General features: G+C 47.8%; 1 protein-coding gene across 2 annotated transcripts in view; it reads left to right on the top strand.

The window, feature by feature from the left end:
- Positions 1-3,018: 3,018 nt before the first annotated feature.
- LOC116958356 (SLC35A4 upstream open reading frame protein) overlaps positions 3,019-23,064 on the top strand; it is a 42,553-nt gene continuing 22,507 nt past the window's right edge. Inside the window, exons 1-2 of one of the 2 annotated variants that reach the window (XM_032980916.2) lie at positions 3,019-6,521; positions 8,068-8,160. In XM_032980916.2, the coding sequence (XP_032836807.1) occupies positions 6,351-6,521; positions 8,068-8,160 (264 nt within the window). In that variant the 5' untranslated portion in view covers positions 3,019-6,350. The remainder of the gene's footprint in view (positions 6,522-8,067; positions 8,161-23,064) is intronic. The other variant, XM_032980917.2, reaches the window with a different exon arrangement.

Genomic DNA, 23,064 nt, shown 5'->3' with positions numbered 1-23,064 from the left:
AATCATAAAATATATATAAAACAATAAAAAACATTCTCACGACGTTTCGACCATCGTGAGAATGTTTTTTATTGTTTTATATATATTTTTTATTATTTTGTTGTTTCTCTTCAACGTGACTTTACCGAAAAAACTAAGAATAAGATGACGATCTTCTTTGGTTCTTTCGGTAAAGCCACCACCACGTAGAATGAGAATAAAATAATAAATTTAAAATAAAATAACGCGATTAAAATTCTCACGACGTTTCGGCCACAACACAAGCGGCCTTCATCAGGTGAAGGGACGAGACTGTCTGGAGGACAGCGCTGGAGCGAGACAGTCTCGTCCCCTTCACCTGATGTAGGCCGCTTGTGTTGTGGCCGAAACGTCGTGAGAATTTTCTTGCGTTATTTTATTTTATCAATTTATTATTTTATCGTCATTCTACGTGGTGGTGGTGGTGGTGGTGACTTTACCGAAAGAACCAAAGAAGAAGACGAATCCTTGCAGTCACGAAAGCTTTAAATCGAAAGGTGACCACGACGATTATGATAATGATGATGATGAGCGGGAGAAGGAATTTGAAACTGAATTATGGAAGAGGTAAAAAAAGGTTCGCCAAATGTGAACGCCAATTATTATTCTTTTTCACGGATCGCGAAGAAAAGCTTTTAAACCGTTCTGAGATTTGATTTTTTTTTAAAATTATTCGACAAAGATTCCACGATGATGATGACGACGACGGAGAATTTTAATTTCATAATGACGTTTTTTTTTTAAACAATAAAAACTTTTTTTTAACGAGGATTCACGTTTACCGCATTAACCACAATACCCGCAGTCAAAATGTCAAACAAACAAAAACAACATTACTATGATAATATATATATGTGTGTGTGGCATTGTCCTTGAAACCGATTGGTGCACACCAAGGGACGGCTTTCTTTTTGAGCCTCGACCCAATTGGTGCTCGACCACGTGACGCCAAAAGGCGTTATCAGAGTGTGTTGTTTTTGTTTGACATTTTGACTGCAGGTATTGTGGTTAATGCAGTAAAGATGAATCCTTGTAAAAAAAGGTTTCAGTTTTCTTGCCAGAAGAAAAAGGGGGAAAACCCCTATTATTATTATTACTACATTTTGGTACTGGCAAAGTAGATCTAATGATGATGTAGATGCTCACCCCGAGCCCTCAATACTTTGCTAGCGGCATTGTCTTTGAGCTGTGGTGACGCCTTTTGGCCTCATCTAGTCGAGCACCAATTGGGTCGAGGCTGAAAAAGAAATCCGTCCCTTGGTGTGGACCAATCAGTTTCAAGGACAATGCCACAAATATATTATCATAGTAATGTTTTTTTGTTTGACATTTTGACTGCGGGTATTGTGGTTAATGCAGAAGAAAAAAGGGGAAAAACCCTACTATGATATTTTGGTGCCGGCAAAGTAGGTCCAATGATGTTTGTAAAATGTTCACGCTGACCGTTATTATTATTAGATCACGAAGACAAGTTTAAAATGCGTTAGAAGTTTGCTCTTGTTTGCACGCCGAAAGAAAGATTTCGCGTGTCGATGTTGATGGCGACTGAGCGGGAGGAAGAATTGAAACTTTTATCATAGGGAAAAAAAATAAATGGAAATTATTCCCTAGAATGTTAATCCTCCCCCATTATTACAGATCACGAAGAAATTACCCTTTGCTTCTTTCGGTAAAGTAACGTAGAAAATAAATTAAATTAAATGATAATGAGAGTACGACGTTTCGATTGCGACACATGCAATCGTCATCAGGTAAGAATGATTGAGAAAATAAACTTGGTATACTTAGAAATATAACGAGATACAACACAGAGAGTCGGACAACACAACAGTCAACACGACACCCGGTTGATTACGTTCTTCCAAAGATTGCTAGATTTGAGAGAGACAAAACACAGACACGGAGACACACAGAGACACACACATAGAGAGACACATAAGCAGAGATAGACACACAGAGACAAACAGAGAGAGAGACACAACATAGACACACAGACAGACACACAAGCAGAGAGAGACTCACACAGAGACAAACAGACAGACACACAAGCAGAGAGAGACACAGAGACAAACAGAGAGAGAGACACACAACATAGACACAGAGACAGACACACAAGCAGAGAGAGACTCACACAGAGACACAGAGAGAGAGACACACAACATAGACACACAAGCAGAGAGAGACTCACACAGAGACACAGAGAGAGACACACAGACAGACACAAGCAGAGACTCACACAGAGACACAGAGAGAAACACACAACATAGACACACAGACAGAGACACAAGCAGAGAGAGACACACACAGAGACACAAAGAGAGACACATAAGCAGAGAGAGACACACAGAGACAAACAGAGAGAGACACAACATAGACACACAGACAGACACACAAGCAGAGAGAGACTCACACAGAGACAAAGAGAGACTCACACATAGACACACAGACAGACACACAAGCAGAGAGACTCACAGACACACAGACAGACACACAAGCAGAGAGAGACAACACAGAGACACACAGAGAGAGACACACACATAGACACACACATAGACAGACACACAAGCAGAGAGAGACTCACACATAAGACACACAGACAGACACAAGCAGAGAGAGACACACACAGACAAACAGAGACACATAGAGAGACACACAGAGACACACAAGCAGAGAGACACACACGGAGACAAACCAAGACACAGAGAGACACACAGAGAGAGACACAGACAGACACACAAGCAGAGAGAGACTTACACATAGACACACAGAGAGAGACACAAGCAGAGAGAGACACAGACACACAGAGACACACAGACAGACACAAGCAGAGGGAGACACAACATAGACACACAGATAGACACACAAGCAGAGGGAGAAAGACACACGCAGAGACAGAGACACACAAGCAGAGAGAGACAGACACACACAGACAGACACACAAGCAGAGAGAGACTCACACAGAGACACAGACAGACCCACAAGCAGAGAGAGACACACACAGAGTCACAGACAGACCCACAAGCAGAGAGAGACACACATAGACACACAGATAGACAAACTGAGAAAGAGCCACACATAGACACAGACAGACACGCAAGCAGAGAGACAACACAGAGACACACATAGGCACACAGAGAAATTAGAGTGATGTTAATGTGAGAAATTAGAGTGATGTTAATGTGAGACATTAGAGTGATGTTAATGTGAGACATTAGCGTGATGTTAATGTGAGACATTAGCATGATGTTAATGTGAGACATTAGCGTGATGTTAACGTGATAAATTAGCGTGATGTTAATGTGAGACATTAGCTCTAGACCAATTCCTCGACCACATCAATTCCATACACCCAGCCATCAGATTTACCATGGAAGTCGAAAAAGATGGCAAGCTACCCTTTTTGGATGTCCTAATTAAAAGGAGACCTGATGGCTCAATGAGCCACTCTGTCTACAGGAAAGCTACCCATACGGATGCTTACTTGAAACCGGATTCCCACCACCATCCATCCCAGAAGAACTCCCTCATCAAGACTCTGCACCATAGAGCCAAATGCATTTCCGACCAGGAACACATTGCCAGTGAACTCACACACGTATACCAAGCTCTCAGGGCTAATGGTTACTCCGACTACACAATCCGCAAAGCCATCACTCCAGTCATGAAGAAGGATCCTCTTGAGGAGCCATTCAAAACCATCACCTTACCCTACATTGTGGGGGTCACTAAAAAGGTCTCCCAAAATCCTGAATAAACACAAGATCCAGGTACGATTCAACACATTACATAAAATCCGTGATCTGGTTCCGTCTGTGAAAGATGTGGTTCTGGACATACAGTACCCGGGCGTTTACAAACTAAAGTGCCTCTGTGGTAGCAGCTACATTGGAGAAACCAAACGCCATGTCTCGGACCGCATCCGTGAACACAAAGCAGACTTGAAACACGGTAGGTACCAACACCTCGGCCGTGGCAGATCACTGTTATAATTCAGTGGGCTCACATGACATTGACTTCTCCAAGACGGAGGTTCTTTGCAAGCCATCCGGCTACCATGACAGATTCGTTCATGAGGCCATCCACGTATACAAACACAGAGACAATTTCAACCGAGAAGATGGATTCTGGCTTAGTAACCATTGGAAAGACGTTTTAAACCATTTCGGTTCTTAATTTATTGTATTTTACGGTGACCTTCAGACCGCAGTCCATTCGCAGGCACTGCCCCTGAATACCTTTCACACCACGGTCAATGATATGGCTTATAACACGTAGTATAATAATAAATAGTATAACATTGTAATGTTTAACATAATTCACAAGGGAATATATAGTATCGTAATTGTGTAGTGAATATACAGCAGTGTGGTGCACAGTAGGGTTGATAGAATAAGACGTAGCGTAATATTACAATTCTAATATTTTATAGTCTAAAGTATAGGGTAGTGTATAGCAACGCATTGCATAATTCAAAGGTGGAATGTGTCTATGGATACGATATTATACCATGTAGTTTAGGATTGGAAGGTATAATATTGTATTGTAAAGTGGTCCCGTTTATGGCATAGTTGTAACGCAACACAGGACTGAGAAGCTCACTGTGTTTAAGTGTTTGATCAGCACTTTATGCTAATTCCTTTGTCAAAGCGTTTGGTTTCCTCCCGCACAGCTTAAAGGACGCGAACCTGCGCTTGACTTTCTTGATTCCAACGCTGTCCTGGTGACAGCGCGGTCCCCCTTCACCTGTGATGAAGGCCGCTTGTGTTGTGGCCGAAACGTCGTGATTTTTTTACATATCTTAGCTCTTTCGCTAAAGTCACGTAGAAGGGAAACAATAAAATAATAATCACGTAGAAGGGAAATAATAAAATAATAATCACGTAGCAGGGAAACAATAAAATAATAATCACGTAGAAGGGAAACAATAAAATAATAATCACGTAGAAGGGAAGCAATAAAATAATAATCACGTAGAAGGGAAACAATAAAATAATCATCACGTAGAAGGGAAACAATAAAATAATAATCACGTAGAAGGGAAACAATAAAATAATAATCACGTAGAAGGGAAACAATAAAATAATAATCACGTAGAAGGGAAACAATAAAATAATAATCACGTAGAAGGCAAACAATAAAATAATAATCATCACGTAGAAGGGAAACAATAAAATAATAATAATCACGTATAAGGGAAACAATAAAATAATAATCATCACGTAGAAGGGAAACAATAAAATAATAATCATGTAGAAGGGAAACAATAAAATAATAATCACGTAGAAGGGAAACAATTAAGTAATAATCATCATTAGGTGTGAAAACCACGGCAGTCGAAACGTCGTGAGAATTTTATTGTTTTATATTTTTTATTTATTTTATTGTTTCCCTTCTACGTGACTTTGCCGAAAGAACCAATAAAATTGTCTTGCTGTGGTTTTCACACCACAGCAACACCACAGCAAGTCACGTAGAAGGGAAGCAATAAAATAATAATAAAATAAAACACTAAAATTCTCACGACGTTTCGACTGCAACACCAAGCAATCATCATCAGGTGTGAAAACCACAGCAAGAAAATTTGAAAAAAGTGGCGTTTTTATTTTTAAACGTTAGCACCACGGAGAGCGATTTTGCAGTTTGTTCAGGTGGACGAGCCCATCTATGTTCGGGAAAGAGGAGGGGGGGAGACGGAAATAATGGATGCGGGCTGAAAGCCACCGTAAGCGTGAACAATCAATTAAGACCCGAAATGGTTGATCACATCCTTCCAATGATTGATAAGCCAGAATCCATCTTCTCGGTTGAAATTGTCTCTGTGTTTGTATTTGTGGATGGCCTCATGAACGAATCTCTCATGGTAGCCGGATGTCTTGCAGAGAACCTCTGTCTTGGAGAAGTCAATGTCATGTGAGCCTACTGAATTATAACAGTGATCTGCCACGGCCGAGGTGTTGGTCCTACCGTGTTTTAGGTCCGCTTTGTATTCACGAATGCGGTCCGAGACATGTCGTTTGGTTGATCCAATGTAACTACTACCACAGAGGCAACTTAGTTTGTAGACGCCAGGGTACTGTATGTCCGGAATCACATCTTTTACAGACGCAACCAGATCACGGATTTCATGTAATGTGTTGAATCGGACCTGGATCTTGTGTTTATTCAAGATTTTGGAGATCTTTTTTGCGATCCCTGTTTTATATTTCTTATTATTTTATTGTTTCCCTTCCACGTGGTGGTGACTTTACCGAAAGAACCAAGAATATGAATCCCTGCAGTCACGAAAGCTTTAAATAAAGAAAAGTTAATTGTGAAAACTTTCCGCTAAACATATGTTAATATATGCTAATTTATGCGCGCCCCGAACCTTCCCCCCGCCCCCTCGTGTGACGCCACGCGCGAGACAGGAAGTGGGGGGCGGGGCGGCAGGAAGCGATGGCGGACGAGAAGGTCAGCGCGGTCGTGACGGAGACGACGATCCGGGGGAGATTTGTCTGTGTGGGGTGTGTAGGTGTGGGTGTGTGTCTGTGTGTGTGTAGGTGTGTCTGTGTGGGGTGTGTGTGTGTGTAGGGTGTGTAGGTGTGGGGTGTGTGTAGGTGTGTGTCTGTGTGGGGTGTGTAGGTGTGGGGTGTGTGTCTGTGTGTGTGTAGGTGTGTGTGTGTAGGTGTGTGTGTAGGTGTGTAGGTGTGTCTGTGTGTAGGTGTGTGTGTGTGTAGGTGTGGGTGTGTGTAGGTGTGTGTAGGTGTGTCTGTGTGTAGGTGTGTGTCTGTGTGGGTTGTGTAGGTGTATGTGTCTGTGTGGGGTGTGTAGGTGTGGGGTGTGTAGGTGTGGGTGTGTGTAGGTGTGTGTCTGTGTGGGTTGTGTAGGTGTATGTGTCTGTGTGGGGTGTGTAGGTGTGGGGTGTGTGTGGGGTGTGTAGGTGTGGGGTGTGTGTAGGTTTGTGTGTGTAGGTGTGTCTGTGTGTAGGTGTGTGTCTGTGTGTAGGTGTGTGTCTGTGTGGGGTGTGTAGGTGTGGGGTGTGTGTAGGTGTGTGTGTGTGTAGGTGTGTGTGTGTAGGTGTGTGTGTGTGTAGGTGTGTGTGTGTAGGTGTGTCTGTGTGTAGGTGTGTGTCTGTGTGGGGTGTGTAGGTGTGGGGTGTGTGTCTGTGTGTGTGTAGGTGTGTAGGTGTGTCTGTGTGGGGTGTGTGTGTGTGGGGTGTGTGTAGGTGTGTCTGTGTGTAGGTGTGTGTCTGTGTGGGGTGTGTAGTTGTGGGGTGTGTGTAGGTGTGTGTAGGTGTGTGTCTGTGTGGGGTGTGTGTGTGTAGGTGTGTGTGTGTAGGTGTGTCTGTGTGTAGGTGTGTGTCTGTGTGGGGTGTGTAGGTGTGTGTAGGTGTGTGTGTAGGTGTGTGTCTGTGTGGGGTGTGTAGGTGTGGGGTGTGTGTGTAGGTGTGTGTGTGTAGGTGTGCGGTGTGGGGTGTGTGTAGGTGTGTGTGTGCTGTGTAGTTGTGGGGGGTGTGTAGGTGTGGGGTGTGTGTAGGTGTGTGTGTGTGTAGGTGTGTCTGTGTGTAGGTGTGTGTCTGTGTGGGGTGTGTAGGTGTGGGGTGTATGTAGGTGTGTAGGTGTGTGTGGTGTGGGGGTGTGTGTGATGTGGGGTGTGTGCGGGGTGTGTGTGTGTAGGTGCTGTGTGCGTGATGTGTGTGTGCTGTGTGTGTAGGTGCTGTGTGTGTGTAGGTGCTGTGTGTACAGTGTGTGTGTGCTGTGTGTGTGCTGTGTGTACAGTGTGTGTACAGTGTGTGCTGTGTGTGTGCCGAGTGTACAGTCAGTGTACAGTACGTTGGTTGCGGTGCGCGCGGTTACAGTGCGTGTACAGTGAGCGCCACGCGGCGAGTACAGTCCTTGTACAGTTCGCGTACAGTGCTGTGCCATGCGTCGACTTACAGTGCGTGTACAGTGTCATACAGTGAAAAGCGTTGCGGCTTCGAGTGTACAGTCCGCTCGGCGTGTTTGTACAGTGCGCGCGGGTACAGTGCGCGTGGGTACAGTGCGTGTACAGTGCGCCGTGCCCCCACAGGATTCCCTGCGGAAGCTTCGAGACCTCGCGGAGCTGAAGGAGCGGCTGAGGGGGCTGCAGCAGCAGCTGGAGGAGAGCGGAGGGGCAGCTGCGGTGAGAGCTGCAGGAGCTGCCCATAGACTCAACACTGCCCATAGACTCAACACTGCCCATAGACTCAACACTGCTACCCATAGACTCAACACTGCACCATAGACTCAACACTGCCCCATAGACTCAACACTGCACCATAGACTCAACACTGCCCATAGACTCAACACTGCCCCATAGACTCAACACTGCACCATAGACTCAACACTGCCCATAGACTCAGCACTGGCCCATAGACTCAACACTGCCCATAGACTCAACACTGCTACACCATAGACTCAACACTGCCCATAGACTCAACACTGCCCATAGACTCAACACTGCCCATAGACTCAACACTGCACCATAGACTCAGCCCTGCACCATAGACTCAACACTGCACCATAGACTCAACACTGCACCATAGACTCAACACTGCCCATAGACTCAACACTACACCATAGACTCAACACTGCACCATAGACTCAACACTGCACCATAGACTCAACACTGCCCCATAGACTCAACACTACACCATAGACTCAACACTGCACCATAGACTCAACACTGCCCATAGACTCAACACTACACCATAGACTCAACACTACACCATAGACTCAACACTGCCCATAGACTCAACACTGTACCATAGACTCAGCACTGCACCATAGACTCAACACTGCCCATAGACTCAACACTGTACCATAGACTCAACACTGCACCATAGACTCAACACTGCCCATAGACTCAACACTGCCCATAGACTCAACACTGCACCATAGACTCAACACTGCACCATAGACTCAACACTGCACCATAGACTCAACACTGCCCATAGACTCAACACTGCCCATAGACTCAACACTGCACCATAGACTCAACACTGCCCATAGACTCAACACTGCCCATAGACTCAACACTGCACCATAGACTCAACACTGCACCATAGACTCAACACTACCCATAGACTCAGAACTGCCCATAGACTCAACACTGCCCATAGACTCAACACTGCTGCCCATAGACTCAGCACTGCTACACCATAGACTCAACACTGCACCATAGACTCAACACTGCACCATAGACTCAACACTGCCCATAGACTCAACACTGCTACACCATAGACTCAACACTGCTACACCATAGACTCAACACTGCACCATAGACTCAACACTGCTACACCATAGACTCAGCACTGCTACACCATAGACTCAGCACTGCTACACCATAGACTCAACACTGCACCATAGACTCAACACTGCTCATAGACTCAACACTGCTGCACCATAGACTCAATACTGCCCATAGACTCAACACTGCACCATAGACTCAGCACTGCTACACCATAGACTCAACACTGCACCATAGACTCAACACTGCTGCCCATAGACTCAACACTGCCCATAGACTCAGCACTGCCCATAGACTAATCACTGCCCATAGACTCAACACTGCACCACAGACTCAACACTGCCCCACAGACTCAACACTGCCCATAGACTCATCACTGCCCATAGACTCAACACTGCACCACAGACTCAACACTGCACCACAGACTCAACCCTGCACCACAGACTCAACACTGCACCACAGACTCAACACTGCACCACAGACTCAACACTGCCCATAGACTCAACACTACCCATAGACTCAACACTGCCCACAGACTCAACACTGCCCCATAGACTCAACACTGCACCATAGACTCAACACTGCCCCATAGACTCAACACTGCACCATAGGCTCAACACTGCCCATAGACTCAACACTGCTACACCATAGGCTCAGCACTGCCCATAGGCTCAGCACTGCTGCCCATAGACTCAGCACTGCTACACCATAGACTCAGCACTGCACCATAGACTCAACACTGCTACACCATAGACTCAGCACTGCCAGTAGACTCAACACTGCCCATAGACTCAACACTGCCCATAGACTCAACAGTGCACATAGACTCAACACTGCCCATAGACTCAACACTGCATCATAGCCTCAACACTGCCCATAGACTCAACACTGCCCATAGACTCAACACTGCACCATAGACTCAACACTGCCCATAGACTCAGCACTGCCCATAGACTCAACACTGCTACACCATAGACTCAGCACTGCACCATAGACTCAGCACTGCCCATAGACTCAACACTGCACCATAGACTCAACACTGCACCATAGACTCAACACTGCACCATAGACTCAACACTACCCATAGACTCAGAACTGCCCATAGACTCAACACTGCACCATAGACTCAACACTGCACCATAGACTCAACACTGCACCATAGACTCAACACTGCACCATAGACTCAACACTACCCATAGACTTAACACTGCCCATAGACTCAACACTGCTGCCCACAGACTCAACACTGCACCATAGACTCAACACTGCACCATAGACTCAACACTGCTGCCCATAGACTCAACACTGCACCATAGACTCAACACTGCCCATAGACTCAACACTGCACCATAGACTCAACACTGCACCATAGACTCAACACTGCACCATAGACTCAACATTGCCCATAGACTCAGCACTGAACCATAGACTCAACACTGCCCATAGACTCAGCACTACCCACAGACTCAACACTACCCACAGACTCAACACTGCACCACAGACTCAACACTGCACCATAGACTCAACCCTGCACCACAGACTCAACACTGCACCACAGACTCAACCCTGCACCACAGACTCAACACTGCACCACAGACTCAACACTGCACCACAGACTCAACACTGCCCATAGACTCAACACTGCACATAGACTCAACACTGCACCATAGACTCAACACTGCACCATAGACTCAACACTGCACCATAGACTCAACACTGCACCATAGACTCAACACTGCACCATAGACTCAACACTACCCATAGACGCAGAACTGCCCATAGACTCAACAGTGCCCATAGACTCAACACTGCACCATAGACTCAGCACTGCACCATAGACTCAACACTGCACCATAGCCTCAACACTGCACCATACACTCAACACTGCACCATAGACTCAACACTGCACCATAGACCCAACACTGCCCATAGACCCAACACTGCACCATAGACTCAACACTGCACCATAGACTCAACACTGCACCATAGACTCAACACTGCACCATAGACTCAACACTGCACCATAGACTCAACACTGCACCATAGACTCAACACTGCCCATAGACTCAGCACTGCATCATAGACTCAACACTGCCCATAGACTCAGCACTGCACCATACACTCAACACTGCACCACAGACTCAACACTGCACCATAGACTCAACCCTGCACCACAGACTCAACACTGCACCACAGACTCAACACTGCACCACAGACTCAACACTGCCCATAGACTCATCACTGCCCATAGACTCAACACTGCACCACAGACTCAACACTGCACCACAGACTCAACACTGCACCACAGCCTCAACACTGCACCATAGACTCAACACTGCACCACAGACTCATCACTGCCCATAGACTCAACACTGCACCACAGACTCAACACTGCACCACAGACTCAACACTGCACCATAGACTCAACCCTGCACCACAGACTCAACACTGCACCACAGACTCAACCCTGCACCACAGACTCAACCCTGCACCACAGACTCAACACTGCACCATAGACTCAACACTGCCCATAGACTCAACACTGCACCACAGACTCAACACTGCCCATAGACTCAACACTACCCATAGACTCAACACTGCCCACAGACTCAACACTGCCCCATAGACTCAACACTGCACCATAGACTCAACACTGCACCATAGACTCAGCACTGCTGCCCACAGACTCAGCACTGCACCACAGACTCAACACTGCCCCATAGACTCAACACTGCACCATAGACTCAACACTGCACCATAGACTCAACACTGTACCATAGACTCAACACTGCCCCATAGACCCAACACTACACCATAGACTCAACACTGCCCATAGACTCATCACTGCCCATAGACTCAACACTGCACCACAGACTCAACACTGCCCATAGACTCAACACTGCATCATAAACTCAACACTGCACCATAGACTCAACACTGCACCACCGACTCAACACTGCCCATAGACTCAACACTGCACCATAGACTCAACACTACCCATAGACTCAATTCTGCACCACAGACTCAACACTGCACCATAGACTCAACACTGCACCATAGATTCAACACTGCACCATAGACTCAACACTGCACCATAGACTCAACACTGCACCATAGACTCAACACTGCACCATAGACTCAACACTGCCCATAGACTCAGCACTGCACCATAGACTCTACACTACACCATAGACTCAACACTGCACCATAGACTCAACACTGCACCATAGACTCAACACTGCACCATAGACTCAACACTGCACCATAGACTCAACACTACCCATAGACGCAGAACTGCCCATAGACTCAACAGTTCCCATAGACTCAACACTGCACCATAGACTCAGCACTGCACCATAGACTCAACACTGCACCATAGCCTCAACACTGCACCATACACTCAACACTGCACCATAGACTCAACACTGCACCATAGACCCAACACTGCCCATAGACCCAACACTGCACCATAGACTCAACACTGCACCATAGACTCAACACTGCACCATAGACTCAACACTGCACCATAGACTCAACACTGCACCATAGACTCAACACTGCACCATAGACTCAACACTGCCCATAGACTCAGCACTGCACCATAGACTCAACACTGCCCATAGACTCAGCACTGCACCATACACTCAACACTGCACCACAGACTCAACACTGCACCATAGACTCAACCCTGCACCACAGACTCAACACTGCACCACAGACTCAACACTGCACCACAGACTCAACACTGCCCATAGACTCATCACTGCCCATAGACTCAACACTGCACCACAGACTCAACACTGCACCACAGACTCAACACTGCACCACAGCCTCAACACTGCACCATAGACTCAACACTGCACCACAGACTCATCACTGCCCATAGACTCAACACTGCACCACAGACTCAACACGGCACCACAGACTCAACACTGCACCATAGACTCAACCCTGCACCACAGACTCAACACTGCACCACAGACTCAACCCTGCACCACAGACTCAACACTGCACCACAGACTCAACACTGCACCACAGACTCAACACTGCCCATAGACTCAACACTACCCATAGACTCAACACTGCCCACAGACTCAACACTGCCCCATAGACTCAACACTGCACCATAGACTCAACACTGCCCCATAGACTCAACACTGCACCATAGACTCAACACTGCACCATAGACTCAACACTGTACCATAGACTCAACACTGCCCCATAGACCCAACACTACACCATAGACTCAACACTGCCCATAGACTCATCACTGCCCATAGACTCAACACTGCACCACAGACTCAACACTGCCCATAGACTCAACACTGCATCATAAACTCAACACTGCACCATAGACTCAACACTGCACCACCGACTCAACACTGCCCATAGACTCAACACTGCACCATAGACTCAACACTACCCATAGACTCAATTCTGCACCACAGACTCAACACTGCACCATAGACTCAACACTGCACCATAGACTCAACACTGCACCATAGACTCAACACTGCACCATAGACTCAACACTGCACCATAGACTCAACACTGCACCATAGACTCAACACTGCCCATAGACTCAGCACTGCACCATAGACTCTACACTACACCATAGACTCAACACTGCACCATAGACTCAACACTGCACCATAGACTCAACACTGCACCATAGACTCAACACTGCACCATAGACTCAACACTGCCCATAGACTCAACACTGCACCACAGACTCAACACTGCACCACAGACTCAACACTGCACCATAGACTCAACCCTGCACCACAGACTCAACACTGCACCACAGACTCAACCCTGCACCACAGACTCAACACTGCACCACAGACTCAACACTGCACCACAGACTCAACACTGCCCATAGACTCAACACTACCCATAGACTCAACACTGCCCACAGACTCAACACTGCCCCATAGACTCAACACTGCACCATAGACTCAACACTGCCCCATAGACTCAACACTGCACCATAGACTCAACACTGCACCATAGACTCAACACTGTACCATAGACTCAACACTGCCCCATAGACCCAACACTACACCATAGACTCAACACTGCCCATAGACTCATCACTGCCCATAGACTCAACACTGCACCACAGACTCAACACTGCCCATAGACTCAACACTGCATCATAAACTCAACACTGCACCATAGACTCAACACTGCACCACCGACTCAACACTGCCCATAGACTCAACACTGCACCATAGACTCAACACTACCCATAGACTCAATTCTGCACCACAGACTCAACACTGCACCATAGACTCAACACTGCACCATAGACTCAACACTGCACCATAGACTCAACACTGCACCATAGACTCAACACTGCACCATAGACTCAACACTGCACCATAGACTCAACACTGCCCATAGACTCAGCACTGCACCATAGACTCTACACTACACCATAGACTCAACACTGCACCATAGACTCAACACTGCACCATAGACTCAACACTGCACCATAGACTCAACACTGCACCATAGACTCAACACTACCCATAGACGCAGAACTGCCCATAGACTCAACAGTGCCCATAGACTCAACACTGCACCATAGACTCAGCACTGCACCATAGACTCAACACTGCACCATAGCCTCAACACTGCACCATACACTCAACACTGCACCATAGACTCAACACTGCACCATAGACCCAACACTGCCCATAGACCCAACACTGCACCATAGACTCAACACTGCACCATAGACTCAACACTGTACCATAGACTCAACACTGCACCATAGACTCAACACTGCACCATAGACTCGACACTGCCCATAGACTCAGCACTGCACCATAGACTCAACACTGCCCATAGACTCAGCACTGCACCATACACTCAACACTGCACCACAGACTCAACACTGCACCATAGACTCAACCCTGCACCACAGACTCAACACTGCACCACAGACTCAACACTGCACCACAGACTCAACACTGCCCATAGACTCATCACTGCCCATAGACTCAACACTGCACCACAGACTCAACACTGCACCACAGACTCAACACTGCACCACAGCCTCAACACTGCACCATAGACTCAACACTGCACCACAGACTCAACACTGCCCATAGACTCATCACTGCCCATAGACTCAACACTGCACCACAGACTCAACACTGCACCACAGACTCAACACTGCACCATAGACTCAACCCTGCACCACAGACTCAACACTGCACCACAGACTTAACCCTGCACCACAGACTCAACACTGCACCACAGACTCAACACTGCACCACAGACTCAACACTGCCCATAGACTCAACACTACCCATAGACTCAACACTGCCCACAGACTCAACACTGCCCCATAGACTCAACCCTGCACCACAGACTCAACACTGCACCACAGACTCAACCCTGCACCACAGACTCAACCCTGCACCACAGACTCAACACTGCACCATAGACTCAACACTGCCCATAGACTCAACACTGCACCACAGACTCAACACTGCCCATAGACTCAACACTACCCATAGACTCAACACTGCCCACAGACTCAACACTGCCCCATAGACTCAACACTGCACCATAGACTCAACACTGCCCCATAGACTCAACACTGCACCATAGACTCAACACTGCACCATAGACTCAACACTGCACCATAGACTCAGCACTGCTGCCCACAGACTCAGCACTGCACCATAGACTCAACACTGCCCCATAGACTCAACACTGCACCATAGACTCAACACTGCACCATAGACTCAACACTGTACCATAGACTCAACACTGCCCCATAGACCCAACACTACACCATAGACTCAACACTGCCCATAGACTCATCACTGCCCATAGACTCAACACTGCACCACAGACTCAACACTGCCCATAGACTCAACACTGCATCATAAACTCAACACTGCACCATAGACTCAACACTGCACCACCGACTCAACACTGCCCATAGACTCAACACTGCACCATAGACTCAACACTACCCATAGACTCAATTCTGCACCACAGACTCAACACTGCACCATAGACTCAACACTGCACCATAGATTCAACACTGCACCATAGACTCAACACTGCACCATAGACTCAACACTGCACCATAGACTCAACACTGCACCATAGACTCAACACTGCCCATAGACTCAGCACTGCACCATAGACTCTACACTACACCATAGACTCAACACTGCACCATAGACTCAACACTGCACCATAGACTCAACACTGCACTATAGACTCAACACTGCACCATAGACTCAACACTACCCATAGACGCAGAACTGCCCATAGACTCAACAGTTCCCATAGACTCAACACTGCACCATAGACTCAGCACTGCACCATAGACTCAACACTGCACCATAGCCTCAACACTGCACCATACACTCAATACTGCACCATAGACTCAACACTGCACCATAGACCCAACACTGCCCATAGACCCAACACTGCACCATAGACTCAACACTGCACCATAGACTCAACACTGCACCATAGACTCAACACTGCACCATAGACTCAACACTGCACCATAGACTCAACACTGCACCATAGACTCAACACTGCCCATAGACTCAGCACTGCACCATAGACTCAACACTGCCCATAGACTCAGCACTGCACCATACACTCAACACTGCACCACAGACTCAACACTGCACCATAGACTCAACCCTGCACCACAGACTCAACACTGCACCACAGACTCAACACTGCACCACAGACTCAACACTGCCCATAGACTCATCACTGCCCATAGACTCAACACTGCACCACAGACTCAACACTGCACCACAGACTCAACACTGCACCATAGACTCAACACTGCCCATAGACTCAGCACTGCACCATACACTCAACACTGCACCACAGACTCAACACTGCACCATAGACTCAACCCTGCACCACAGACTCAACACTGCACCACAGACTCAACACTGCACCACAGACTCAACACTGCCCATAGACTCATCACTGCCCATAGACTCAACACTGCACCACAGACTCAACACTGCACCACAGACTCAACACTGCACCACAGCATCAACACTGCACCATAGACTCAACACTGCACCACAGACTCAACACTGCCCATAGACTCATCACTGCCCATAGACTCAACACTGCACCACAGACTCAACACTGCACCACAGACTCAACACTGCACCATAGACTCAACCCTGCACCACAGACTCAACACTGCACCACAGACTTAACCCTGCACCACAGACTCAACACTGCACCACAGACTCAACACTGCACCACAGACTCAACACTGCCCATAGACTCAACACTACCCATAGACTCAACACTGCCCACAGACTCAACACTGCCCCATAGACTCAACCCTGCACCACAGACTCAACACTGCACCACAGACTCAACCCTGCACCACAGACTCAACCCTGCACCACAGACTCAACACTGCACCATAGACTCAACACTGCCCATAGACTCAACACTGCACCACAGACTCAACACTGCCCATAGACTCAACACTACCCATAGACTCAACACTGCCCACAGACTCAACACTGCCCCATAGACTCAACACTGCACCATAGACTCAACACTGCCCCATAGACTCAACACTGCACCATAGACTCAACACTGCACCATAGACTCAACACTGCACCATAGACTCAGCACTGCTGCCCACAGACTCAGCACTGCACCATAGACTCAACACTGCCCCATAGACTCAACACTGCACCATAGACTCAACACTGCACCATAGACTCAACACTGCCCCATAGACCCAACACTACACCATAGACTCAACACTGCCCATAGACTCATCACTGCCCATAGACTCAACACTGCACCACAGACTCAACACTGCCCATAGACTCAACACTGCATCATAAACTCAACACTGCACCATAGACTCAACACTGCACCACCGACTCAACACTGCCCATAGACTCAACACTGCACCATAGACTCAACACTACCCATAGACTCAATTCTGCACCACAGACTCAACACTGCACCATAGACTCAACACTGCACCATAGATTCAACACTGCACCATAGACTCAACACTGCACCATAGACTCAACACTGCACCATAGACTCAACACTGCACCATAGACTCAACACTGCCCATAGACTCAGCACTGCACCATAGACTCTACACTACACCATAGACTCAACACTGCACCATAGACTCAACACTGCACCATAGACTCAACACTGCACTATAGACTCAACACTGCACCATAGACTCAACACTACCCATAGACGCAGAACTGCCCATAGACTCAACAGTTCCCATAGACTCAACACTGCACCATAGACTCAGCACTGCACCATAGACTCAACACTGCACCATAGCCTCAACACTGCACCATACACTCAATACTGCACCATAGACTCAACACTGCACCATAGACCCAACACTGCCCATAGACCCAACACTGCACCATAGACTCAACACTGCACCATAGACTCAACACTGCACCATAGACTCAACACTGCACCATAGACTCAACACTGCACCATAGACTCAACACTGCACCATAGACTCAACACTGCCCATAGACTCAGCACTGCACCATAGACTCAACACTGCCCATAGACTCAGCACTGCACCATACACTCAACACTGCACCACAGACTCAACACTGCACCATAGACTCAACCCTGCACCACAGACTCAACACTGCACCACAGACTCAACACTGCACCACAGACTCAACACTGCCCATAGACTCATCACTGCCCATAGACTCAACACTGCACCACAGACTCAACACTGCACCACAGACTCAACACTGCACCATAGACTCAACACTGCACCATAGACTCAACACTGCACCATAGACTCAACACTGCACCATAGACTCAACACTGCCCATAGACTCAACACTGCACCACAGACTCAACACTGCACCACAGACTCAACACTGCACCATAGACTCAACCCTGCACCACAGACTCAACACTGCACCACAGACTCAACCCTGCACCACAGACTCAACACTGCACCACAGACTCAACACTGCACCACAGACTCAACACTGCCCATAGACTCAACACTACCCATAGACTCAACACTGCCCACAGACTCAACACTGCCCCATAGACTCAACACTGCACCATAGACTCAACACTGCCCCATAGACTCAACACTGCACCATAGACTCAACACTGCACCATAGACTCAACACTGTACCATAGACTCAACACTGCCCCATAGACCCAACACTACACCATAGACTCAACACTGCCCATAGACTCATCACTGCCCATAGACTCAACACTGCACCACAGACTCAACACTGCCCATAGACTCAACACTGCATCATAAACTCAACACTGCACCATAGACTCAACACTGCACCACCGACTCAACACTGCCCATAGACTCAACACTGCACCATAGACTCAACACTACCCATAGACTCAATTCTGCACCACAGACTCAACACTGCACCACAGACTCAACCCTGCACCACAGACTCAACACTGCACCACAGACTCAACACTGCACCACAGACTCAACACTGCCCATAGACTCAACACTACCCATAGACTCAACACTGCCCACAGACTCAACACTGCCCCATAGACTCAACACTGCACCATAGACTCAACACTGCCCCATAGACTCAACACTGCACCATAGACTCAACACTGCACCATAGACTCAACACTGTACCATAGACTCAACACTGCCCCATAGACCCAACACTACACCATAGACTCAACACTGCCCATAGACTCATCACTGCCCATAGACTCAACACTGCACCACAGACTCAACACTGCCCATAGACTCAACACTGCATCATAAACTCAACACTGCACCATAGACTCAACACTGCACCACCGACTCAACACTGCCCATAGACTCAACACTGCACCATAGACTCAACACTACCCATAGACTCAATTCTGCACCACAGACTCAACACTGCACCATAGACTCAACACTGCACCATAGACTCAACACTGCACCATAGACTCAACACTGCACCATAGACTCAACACTGCACCATAGACTCAACACTGCACCATAGACTCAACACTGCCCATAGACTCAGCACTGCACCATAGACTCTACACTACACCATAGACTCAACACTGCACCATAGACTCAACACTGCACCATAGACTCAACACTGCACCATAGACTCAACACTGCACCATAGACTCAACACTACCCATAGACGCAGAACTGCCCATAGACTCAACAGTGCCCATAGACTCAACACTGCACCATAGACTCAGCACTGCACCATAGACTCAACACTGCACCATAGCCTCAACACTGCACCATACACTCAACACTGCACCATAGACTCAACACTGCACCATAGACCCAACACTGCCCATAGACCCAACACTGCACCATAGACTCAACACTGCACCATAGACTCAACACTGTACCATAGACTCAACACTGCACCATAGACTCAACACTGCACCATAGACTCGACACTGCCCATAGACTCAGCACTGCACCATAGACTCAACACTGCCCATAGACTCAGCACTGCACCATACACTCAACACTGCACCACAGACTCAACACTGCACCATAGACTCAACCCTGCACCACAGACTCAACACTGCACCACAGACTCAACACTGCACCACAGACTCAACACTGCCCATAGACTCATCACTGCCCATAGACTCAACACTGCACCACAGACTCAACACTGCACCACAGACTCAACACTGCACCACAGCCTCAACACTGCACCATAGACTCAACACTGCACCACAGACTCAACACTGCCCATAGACTCATCACTGCCCATAGACTCAACACTGCACCACAGACTCAACACTGCACCACAGACTCAACACTGCACCATAGACTCAACCCTGCACCACAGACTCAACACTGCACCACAGACTTAACCCTGCACCACAGACTCAACACTGCACCACAGACTCAACACTGCACCACAGACTCAACACTGCCCATAGACTCAACACTACCCATAGACTCAACACTGCCCACAGACTCAACACTGCCCCATAGACTCAACCCTGCACCACAGACTCAACACTGCACCACAGACTCAACCCTGCACCACAGACTCAACCCTGCACCACAGACTCAACACTGCACCATAGACTCAACACTGCCCATAGACTCAACACTGCACCACAGACTCAACACTGCCCATAGACTCAACACTACCCATAGACTCAACACTGCCCACAGACTCAACACTGCCCCATAGACTCAACACTGCACCATAGACTCAACACTGCCCCATAGACTCAACACTGCACCATAGACTCAACACTGCACCATAGACTCAACACTGCACCATAGACTCAGCACTGCTGCCCACAGACTCAGCACTGCACCATAGACTCAACACTGCCCCATAGACTCAACACTGCACCATAGACTCAACACTGCACCATAGACTCAACACTGTACCATAGACTCAACACTGCCCCATAGACCCAACACTACACCATAGACTCAACACTGCCCATAGACTCATCACTGCCCATAGACTCAACACTGCACCACAGACTCAACACTGCCCATAGACTCAACACTGCATCATAAACTCAACACTGCACCATAGACTCAACACTGCACCACCGACTCAACACTGCCCATAGACTCAACACTGCACCATAGACTCAACACTACCCATAGACTCAATTCTGCACCACAGACTCAACACTGCACCATAGACTCAACACTGCACCATAGATTCAACACTGCACCATAGACTCAACACTGCACCATAGACTCAACACTGCACCATAGACTCAACACTGCACCATAGACTCAACACTGCCCATAGACTCAGCACTGCACCATAGACTCTACACTACACCATAGACTCAACACTGCACCATAGACTCAACACTGCACCATAGACTCAACACTGCACTATAGACTCAACACTGCACCATAGACTCAACACTACCCATAGACGCAGAACTGCCCATAGACTCAACAGTTCCCATAGACTCAACACTGCACCATAGACTCAGCACTGCACCATAGACTCAACACTGCACCATAGCCTCAACACTGCACCATACACTCAATACTGCACCATAGACTCAACACTGCACCATAGACCCAACACTGCCCATAGACCCAACACTGCACCATAGACTCAACACTGCACCATAGACTCAACACTGCACCATAGACTCAACACTGCACCATAGACTCAACACTGCACCATAGACTCAACACTGCACCATAGACTCAACACTGCCCATAGACTCAGCACTGCACCATAGACTCAACACTGCCCATAGACTCAGCACTGCACCATACACTCAACACTGCACCACAGACTCAACACTGCACCATAGACTCAACCCTGCACCACAGACTCAACACTGCACCACAGACTCAACACTGCACCACAGACTCAACACTGCCCATAGACTCATCACTGCCCATAGACTCAACACTGCACCACAGACTCAACACTGCCCATAGACTCAACACTGCATCATAAACTCAACACTGCACCATAGACTCAACACTGCACCACCGACTCAACACTGCCCATAGACTCAACACTGCACCATAGACTCAACACTACCCATAGACTCAATTCTGCACCACAGACTCAACACTGCACCATAGACTCAACACTGCACCATAGACTCAACACTGCACCATAGACTCAACACTGCACCATAGACTCAACACTGCACCATAGACTCAACACTGCACCATAGACTCAACACTGCCCATAGACTCAGCACTGCACCATAGACTCTACACTACACCATAGACTCAACACTGCACCATAGACTCAACACTGCACCATAGAC

Source organism: Petromyzon marinus, chromosome 76 (assembly GCF_048934315.1).
Source record: "Petromyzon marinus isolate PM22_M1 ecotype Great Lakes invasive population chromosome 76, UKy_Petmar_22M1.pri1.0, whole genome shotgun sequence".
Classification (NCBI taxonomy): domain Eukaryota; kingdom Metazoa; phylum Chordata; class Hyperoartia; order Petromyzontiformes; family Petromyzontidae; genus Petromyzon; species Petromyzon marinus.
This window is presented reverse-complemented; position numbering and strand designations above follow the sequence as displayed.